Here is a 10030-nt window from a genome sequence, read left to right on the forward strand (position 1 = left end):
GTTTTACAATTTTTAGCTTAGCATGTGATTGTAATGTTGCAATATAAGTTATCAATTGATTATTCATCTTTAACAAACTACAACAGAACTGTATATAGTGAGCAGTTTTCTTAACTGTTAGTTTTATTAAAGGACAGAATTAATTCAAGGATAGAATCATGAGCAATTACATTTAGGCCAATAGTTGCTGTCTATAGCATTCAGTGAATTCAGCCACAATTCATGTGACAGCATGCTCCATAACAAATTACCCACTAGCCAGTTTGTTGTTCTCAAGTTTGTTTATGGTAAATCAGTTGAGCCATTTTTGCTGAGAGAATTGATTTTCAAAGTTGGTTTTTGTGTGTGTTTTTAGTTATTTTAAGAACAGCTGTCATTTCATTAAATGCCTATATCCAAACTTTATCCTCCAGAATACATACCTACAGTGGCAATGACTTTTTCCAATGCATTCATGGTATCCTCCAAATATTCAGTTGATTATGCCATTGAAAAGTACATCTGAATAGATTTAAAAAGAAACTCAACAGTTGTGTTGGGATATTCTTAATGTGAAGCTGTTCATAATAGTGAACACAGGCTAAAGGTGAGAGGGGAAAGATGCAAAAGGGTCCATGGGGCAATTTTTTTCTCACAGGGTGGTGAGTGTCTGGAATGGGCTGCCACATTTAGTGATGGAGGCGAGTACAATTTCATCATTTAAACAACATTTGGACAGGTTCAGGTATGGAGGGATATCGACCAAGGACAGGCAAATGGGACTAGTTTAATTGTGAAAACTGGGTAGCATAGACAAGTTAGGCTGAAGGGCCAGTTTCCATACTGTAAACATCTATGACTCGAATAGTATTCATTAGCCCAGTATAGCACTGTGCTAGTGTAGAGGCAAGAAACAATGGTGAGAGTGGGAGTGGAAGTGCAAGACACAAACACTGTTTGTAAGGTAGAAATCACTGCTCTGAGAGTTAAATAATCTATCTGTCACTAGCATAAGGAAGCTTATTGACAAAGTTTTGAATTAAAATTGAGATGGGATCTTCAAATCAACTCAACTATTCCTTTAGGTTTATTCACTCTGGTTGGCTATATTTCTACAGTCGAAGAGAGTGGTGCTGAAAAAGCACAGCTGGTCAGGCAGCATGCGAGGAGCAGGATCATCAGCGGTTCCTGATCAGGATGAAGGGCTTATGCTCGAAATGTCGATTCTCCTACTCCTTGAGTGTTGCCTGACTGGCTGTTTTTCCAGCAGCACACTCTTCAACTCTGATCTCCAGCATCTGCAGTCCTCACTTTCTCCTATATTTCTAGAGGTTTTATTACAATGTTTCATTTAGAAGCAATATTCCCCAACACACTCACAATGTGCCAACATGAAAGAAAATTCTCCCCTAATTAGATTAATCTTGACTGACAACCACCTAATGCAGGAGCAGTGCTCTGAAAGTTAGTGCTTCCAAATAAGCCTGTTGGAATATTTCCGGGTGTTGTGTGATTTTTAATGTTAATAGAAAAGGCCTATTTTTTTAAATGAAGCTTCAATTATATTATTACTAATAAATGAAATTGTTCAAAGAAAATGAAAAAGTGCAATTTGTTTCATGCTCCAATGGTTTTTCACTTCGTTTCTTTGATGCATAGTCACAGAAATTAATCTTCCATTTCTGGAGGCCAAGACAGTCTTGGAGGGTTGGCAACTCCATGTTTTGATTATCAGCATGTGACATACCCACCATGAAAGAATGCTGTTGTCAGATCTGTTCTTGATAATGAATTAGACATTGTATGCCTGAATAAATCGAAGGACTGTGGATGCTGGAGATCTGAAATACAGAAAAACAAATTCCTAGAGGAACTCAGCAGGTCTGGCAACATCTGTGCTGAGAAAACAGAATTCACATTCCAAGACAAGTGACCCTTCTTCAGAACAATTACCTGAATGTAGGAATGACAGTAACTTAAGTTCAGGTTGAAAATAGGTAGAGCAAAATAGAATTTGAGGATAAATGCGTTTGACTGGAAATGAGCTAATGTCCATGAAAAAGAATATAGCCCAGCCTGGATGAGATTCGATGATTAGGAAATGACAGCAAAACATTAAGAGGCTTATGATGTAAAGGTAGGGAAAATATGATGCAGAAGAATGCTGTGAAATATATAATCAGGATATAATCAGAAAAAAAGAAAGTGAAAACAAGCTGGTGGTCAACATTAAGTTAAAGGGGGAGGAAAGATGAAATCTTGTGCTCAATAAAATCAGAAGTGCAAAGATATTTAGTAAGTATTCTACCTTAGTCTTTGCTTGTAAAAACAGTAGAATACCTAATACTGAAGGACAAATTCAAAAGGAAACTAATTAAAAGGTCTCCAGGATTGAAGTTAAAACTCACAGAATGGTCACTGGACCCGAAACATTAACTCTACTTTCCTTCCAAAAATGCTGCCTGACCTGCTTAGTTTTTTCCAGCAATTTATGACATTGTTTCTGATTTCCAAGCATCTGCAATTCTTTGACTTTTTCCTTTATTTAAGACTTTGCATTACTTGAAAAGGAACAAAACCAAATATTTATTTGAAAAAACATTGAGAGGTATCGGATTAAGCAGCTTGTGCAGATGATGATAAATTAATGTAGGCTGAAGAACGGTCCCTGAACCTGAAAACATTAATTCTGCTATCTCTCAGTAGGTATTGCCTGACCTGCTGAGTTATTCCAGCAATTCATGATTTTGTTTCTTAAATCAAGGAATCATGGTTTCCTGCCTTCTTCAAATCTTTTCCAGTAATTGATAAGCTTTCCTATGCAAGGTATTAAAAAGTGCATCATTTTAAAACTTTATCCCAGGAAATTATCTCCATTCGAATATAACTTTGAAGTAGAAATTTTGAAATCTATAATGTATGTGTTTAAAATGCAGAGTACTGTACTTGACATAATCAATTTTTGCAAGTCCATTTGCACGTTGTCACAGTAACTATGGGGTTTATACATACATATATCTTACTGAATGAAAACATAGTAACCTTTATATGCACTGTTGCTCCTTACAGCAAAGCATGAGAAATTGAGCACAGCATGAGCATTTATTGTAGTGGTATAGGGAAGTACTATCAGATCAGCATAATTTCTTAATAGATAAATGATGAACAACAATTCCGGGAACATTACCACTTTATTTTGCCTCAATCCTCATACTCTTCAACATTTCTTTTGATTTTGGTTAAGTTAAAAATCACATTACACCAGGTTATAGTCCAACAGGTTTATTTGGAAGCACTAGCTTTCAGAGCAGCGCTTCAAAATAAGCTTGTTGGACTATAACCTGGTGTTGTGTGATTTTTACCTTTGTCCACTCCTGCCCAACACCGGCACCTCCAAGTCATGGTGACCTTTGATTGTGATGTACATTTCAAATTATCCACAGAAATCAAATCTTTATTCTTGTGACCGAGTCCTAGAAGTTGATTCGCAACACCACCAACACCTATGTATGCAGCAGCTTTAATATTTTAGAATATTGCAAAGTGCTTCACAGGAGTATTTTGAGCTAAACATTACAATGAGCCATGTGAAGGTATTGGGCCGGAGGACCAAAACCTAAGGAATGTTAAAGGAAGAAAGCAAAGCAGAGAGCCAGAAAAATGTATGGAGCATATTCAAGCGCTTGGAGGCTAGAATACTGAAGACATCAGTATAATGGGGGGACAATTAAAACTGGAAATGCAAATGAGGCCAGAATTAGAGGAGTGTCGGTATCTTGAAGGTTTAGTGGGTTTGACGAGATTACAGGGCTAGAAATGGTAAGGCCTGGGAAGGATTTAAAAACCAGGATGAGAATCTTAAAATTGAGATGTTTCTTCACTGGGGAGCCATGGTGGTTCACAATGGCCAGGCATGGGCTAGCATCCTTGCCTTGCGTCTCTTGCAGCTGTCAAGCTACAGCTGCTTGCTGGGCCTACCCTGTCACCTCACTGGCATAGATGATTTAAGTTTTGCAGGTAGGTTCCAGAAGATGAGGGTGTCATTGCAAGAAATGTGGGGCAATGGTGTTTGGCAGAACATTGCAGTCAGGTGGATCACAGCTACAACTATACAGCCCATTTACAATAGCAGCCAACTCAGGTTTGCACTCTGTCACTCAAGTTCTGTTTTCCCATGGCCTGGAGTGCTCACTGACCTCGGTTAGCTCCTGGTGTAACAACGTGTATATTTAAGTATTTTCACTTGTGTATACAAATTTCTCCTTATGTCTACAATGTTCTCTCACCCTGTAACCCCCTGAAGTCTCTGTTCTTCTAATGCAAGTCTCACTTTGTACACTTCACCAATTTTCATCCTACGTGAACACATTGAGTCAAGGTGCCACTGTTAATGATTGGGGACATTGCTATTTGCTGCTTCCCTTGTTGCTGTTGGAATACTTTACTCTTAAGGCAATCCTTTGAGGAAGTATGCTGTAAGATAAGGAGGAAATGAGGTGTCCTTTACAAGAGGTGGCAACACAGTCAGGAGGGAGTTCCTTTGGGAATCCTCGACATGAACACTGGATCCCATGGAGTCTCATGGCATCAGGTCAAACATGGGTAAGGAAATCTGCTGATTACCTATCGCAACCCCACTCTCGCTCAGCTAACAATCTGTGTATTTGGGAATACTTGTCAGCAATGCATTCGTGCAAACGTGCTTCAGCCAAGTGCCTTAACCACACTGTAACTACATTTCCTCATCACGTAGACAGAATCAAGTGGTTCATAGCATTATTGTCTTTGTTCAACTAGCTACCAGGAATAGCCACTCCTCTCGGTGGCACTAAAACACCATGTAACATTAGAAAGGAATTGTATGGACATATTTGATAGAAAGTGTGACCTGTACCTCTCATGCCCCACAACTCTTGTTAAGGATATTTTCACATGAGTTTAGAGTTTCTTGCTCCAATGCTTCCTATTGATGATCATTATATTGTGTGTCCTTTCTGTCGTTTTGTTCCACCTAGTTTAATACTGCCTAGTTAACTAAATAAGGTGCTAGTACTGGCAATCCGTAATTAAAAATGACATAACCTTGCAATTGTATTTTTTTAATAACAAAGTGCAGAAATAGATACAATTTAATTATCTCTAAGAAAGAGACTTTTAGAACTATTTTTAATGATATATTCTTATAGAAAATGATAGCGTGTAACATGGCAAGTGATGGAATGCAGTAAAGTTGTATTTTAGATTATGAGATGTGAATTTGATGATTTTTTCTCTCATCATCTTGGAGGATACAGTAAATCATTTATTAATCACTTGATTTTTCTATTTTGTTTCAGGGATAAGCAAGATGGATTGATACAACCCAGAAACTTCAAACGACTTAATAAAAAGCAACCTGAAGCAAGTGCAGTTCCAAAATGACTAAACATAATCTTTTTGTTCCTGCAAGATTATGTTCAATGTTGGTCAAAAAAGTATAACTTAACACAGAGAACAAGCAACAATTTACCTCTCCAACAAAAATCTTCATATATTCCACACTGATCATTTTCATGCTTAATAAAGTTGCATTGTTCCAAAGATTTGCAGTTATTTTTTGCTATTCTGTACATTTTGCTGTTGTTTTTTATGCTGACTGTAAAAAGAATCCATTTGTTGTAAAGAACTTGGGGACATCCCTGAGGAATCATTATGTGCAAATGAATGCATATATGACAGTTTAGAACTAGGTATCATCAAAATAAGATAATCGCTAGTAAATGCAATAAAGAATTCATCAGAAAATGCTTAGAATATGAAACATGGAGGATCCAAGATGGCAGCATCCTGTCCATTTGCTGGGCTCCGTGCTGCAACACCGCCCTGACAGAGCCAGGACCCATCCTAAACACTTTACTGTGAGTAAAAACACAGTAAGGGTACTAGAAACCTGAAAAAATTAACTTTCCTTTGTTCTTGCAGCTGGAGAATGTTGAAAAAATGTAGGAAGCTCACCTGAGGCCGGGACCACGGCCCAGCCCACTGAAGCAGCGGGCTTGCTTACTCACCAGACCCCGCTTGAGGAGCTGGCCAAATCTCGTGAGGTCCTGGGGAAGCAGATCCAGGAAAAAAAACCGAAGAGAAGCTGGCTCCTGTATCTGTTATGCTGCAAGACCTGTGAAAAAGGACCGATGAGCTTCAGTGCTGGGTTGCAGGGGTAGAGGCAGAGACTGACTCCTCCAAGGGCTGGATTGAAGCCCTGGAAACACAGGTCCATGGCTTATTGGATCTGGTAGATAATCTCAAACAGGGGCAGAAGAAAGAACCTGTGCATTGTTAGCATACTGGAGGGGATGGAAGTGAGCAGTTCTTCAAGAAGTGATTCCCAGAATTCCTTGATTTGGAGGTTGAGACAGGAAGGATAACAATTGAAAGAGCTCACCAGATTGCGACGTGAAAGCCAGGTGCAGATTAGCGCCCACGTCCTGTCCTGGTAAGGTTCCATTATTATAAAGACAACAGAGGGTCATGGAAGGCTGTAGAGCCCAGGGGAGGGACTTGAGCGTGTTGGTGTGTGGTAGCTCCAGGGTCATGTTTTTTCAAGACCTCTTGGCAGCAGTGGTCTGGAGAAGGAAGTCCTACGATGGCATTGAGAGGAGATTGAGAGAGCTTGGGATCCAGTATTCTTTAAGATATCCAGAGATGCTTCAGATCAATCACAATGGTTCCATACATTTGTTCGACTCGTCAGAGAATGCAAAAAACTTTGTGGACACGTTGACTTAAGTCGAACGGCTGAATTGGCGGAGAGGACAGAGCTGTTTGGGTTTGTTTTTCTTTAAAAAGGACTTGGTGGAGTCTTCTTTCTGGTAATAAGTTGTGTGAAATGATGTCCGGGTTGGATAGAGTATTTATCTTTAATCTCTAAGTTATGTTAAGGGATGGGTGACATATTTATTTTAAGTTTATTTGTTTCTAGTACTAACCTTGCTCTTGGGGGTATTTGTTTTTTCTCTACCGGGTGGCCAGTGTATGTGACACGACCCTAGCTGGTAGGAATTGAGAGGGTAGTTGGGTTGTAGGATGTGTAGGTACCCTGTTTGAATAGGGGTGTAAATCCCTCCAGTCAGTGCCTTTGGCGATTTTTTGTTTTTCTGTGTTTGCTGTATAGAGTTTTTGTAAGTTTTGTAGATTTGTTGGCTGTAGTTATTTTAGTCTGTGTAGTTTTTGGGTTTTGTGGATTCTTTTGCATTAAAGCTCTGCAATCTGTAGTTCAGGTTCTTCTTCTCTGGAGTCTAAACGGTGCTATAGAAGGTTATGGCTAAGGATGTGTTTAAATGGAGCACCTGGAATATAAAGGGGAGCCATTCACCTGTCAAGAGAAAGAAGGTACTTTCCAGCCTTAAAAGGGAAGGGTGGATGTTGCCTTATTATAAGAAACACACTTGGATGATGCAGAGCATTTGAAGCTGCAACAGAATGGGTATGACTGGGTTTATTTTTAAGCTTTCAATAAGAGGAGTAGAGGGGTGGCCGTTCTAGTTAAAAAGAATCACCCATTTAAGTTATTAGAGTGCATCAAAGACACACACGGGAGATTTGTAATCCTCAAAGCTTTGATACATGAGGAAGAATACAAGATTTCAAATGTTTATTGTTCCCCCAGCCCACCCGCTTAAATTCTTGATCGATGTACTTTCTAGGCTGATTAACCTTGCATCTTAATATGTGATCTTAGGAGGGGATTTCAGTTGTCTTATTGATCCTAAGGTAGATAGATTGCCCAAAGGCCCTCCCATATCTTCTTTATGATCTAAACAATAAACAATAAAGGATTTGTGTGCTGAGTTGGGGTTAGAGTCATAGAGATGTACAGCATGGAAACAGAACCTTCAATTCAACTTGTACATACCGACCAGATATCTGAACCTAATCTACTCCCACTTGCCCACACCCAGCACATATCCCTCCAAACCCTTTTTATTCACATACCCATCCAGATACCTTTTAAGTGTTGCAGCTGTACTTGCCTCTGCCACTTTCTCTGGCAGATCGTTCCATACATGTACCACCTTTTGCGTGAAAGAGTTGCCCCTTAGGTCTCTTTTATATCTTTCCCCTCTCACCCTAAACCTGTGCCCTCTAGTTCTGGACTCCTCCACCCCAGGTAAAATATTTTGGCTATTTAACTTATCCATACCCCTCATGATTTTATAAACCTATATAAGGTCACCCCTCGGCCTCTGACGCTCCAGGGAAAATAGCCCCATCTTTTCAACCTCTCCCTGTAGCTCAAATCCTCCAACCCTGGCAACATCATTGCAAATATTTTCTGAACCCTTTCAAGTTAATTCCATGCAATATTCCAACAGTGGCCAAACTAATGTCCTGTACAGCCGCAACATGACCTCCCAACTCCTGTACTCAATACTCTGACCAATAAAGGAAAGCATACCAAACGCCTTCTTCACTATCCTATCTACCTGTGTCTCTACTTTCAAGGAGCTATGAACCTGCACTCCAAGGTCTCTTTGTACAGCAACATTCCCTAGATCCTTACCATTGAGTGTATAAGGCCTGTTAAGATCTGCTTTCCCAAAATGCAGCACCTTGCATTTATCTAAATTAAACTCCATCTGCCACTCCTCAGCCCATTGGTCCATCTGATCAAGATCCCATTATAATCTGAGGTAACCTACTTCGCTGTCCATTACACCTCTAATTTTGGTGTCATCTGCAAACTTACTATCTTGTACCTCTTATGCTCTCATCCAAATCATTTATATAAATGAGGAAAAGTCATGGATCCAGCACAGATTCTTGTGGCAATCCACTGGTCACAGGCCTCCAGTCTGAAACACAACCCTCTAACACCACCCTCTGTCTTCTACCTTTGAGCCAGTTCTGTATCCAAATGGCTAGTTCTCCCTGTATTCTATGAGATCTAACCTTGCTAACCAGTCTCCTAGGAAGAACCTTGTTGAAAGCTTTACTGAAGTTCATATAGATCACATCCACTGCTCTGCCCTCACTAATCCTCTTTGTTACTTCTTCACAAAACCCAGTCAAATTTGTGAGACATGATTTTCCACGCACAAAGCCATGTTGACTATCCTTCATCAGTCCTTGCCTTTCCAATTGCATGTATATCTGTCTGTCAGGATTCCCTCCAACAACTTGCCCACCACTGACATCAGGCTCATCAGTCTATAGTTCCCTGGTTTGTCCTTACCACCCTTCTTAAACAGTGGCACCACATTAGCCAACCTCCAGTCTTCTGGCACCTCACCTGTGACTATCGATGATGCAAATATCTCAGCAAGGGGCCCAGCAATCATTTCCCTAGCTTCCTACAGAGTTCTCGGGTACAGGTCTTGGGGACTTATCCACCTCTATGCATTTCAAGACATCCAGCACTTCCCCCTCCGTAATATAGACATTTTTCAAGATGTCACCATCTATTTCCCTACATTCTATACCATCCATGTCCTTCTCCACAGTAAACACTGATGCAAAACACTCGTTTAGTATCTGCCCCATCTCCTGCAGCTCCACACAAAGGCCACCTTGCTGATCTTTGAGGGGCCCTATTGTCTCCATAGTTACTCTTTTGTCTTTAATGTATTTATGAAAACCCTTTGGATTCTCCTTAACCCTATTTACCAAAAATATCTCATGTCCCCTTTTTGCCCTCCTGATTTCCCTCTTAAGTATACTCCTACTGCCTTTATACTCTTCTAAGGACTCACTGAATCTATCCTGTCTATACCTAAATTGAATTTCATTTATTGTCACATATACCGAGGCACAGTGAAAAGCTTTGTCTTGTGAGCAATACAGGCAGATCATAGAGTTAAATAGCATAGATAAGTAAATAATAGATAAACAGTTGCAAAAACAAAAACACAGGTACAGGCAAATGTTAAGGGTTTGTGAGTCCATTCAGTGTTCTACCAACACTAGGGTAGAAACTGTTTCAAAACTGGTGGGTGCGTGTGTTCAGGCTTCTATATCTTCTCCCTGATGGTAGAGGTTGTAGAAAAGCATTACCAGGGTGGGATGGATCTTTGAC

At 40.0% G+C, this 10030-nt stretch overlaps 1 protein-coding gene across 1 annotated transcript in view; it reads left to right on the forward strand.

Annotated features, from left to right (window-relative positions):
• Positions 1–5596, forward strand: part of ropn1l (rhophilin associated tail protein 1-like) — a 61506-nt gene extending 55910 nt beyond the window's left edge. Inside the window, exon 6 of the mRNA XM_072560993.1 lies at positions 5316–5596. Coding sequence (XP_072417094.1) covers positions 5316–5400 — 85 coding nt within the window. The 3' untranslated portion in view covers positions 5401–5596. The remainder of the gene's footprint in view (positions 1–5315) is intronic.
• Positions 5597–10030: the final 4434 nt, after the last annotated feature.

The sequence above is a fragment of the Chiloscyllium punctatum genome, chromosome 41, assembly GCF_047496795.1.
Source record: "Chiloscyllium punctatum isolate Juve2018m chromosome 41, sChiPun1.3, whole genome shotgun sequence".
Classification (NCBI taxonomy): Eukaryota; Metazoa; Chordata; class Chondrichthyes; order Orectolobiformes; family Hemiscylliidae; genus Chiloscyllium; species Chiloscyllium punctatum.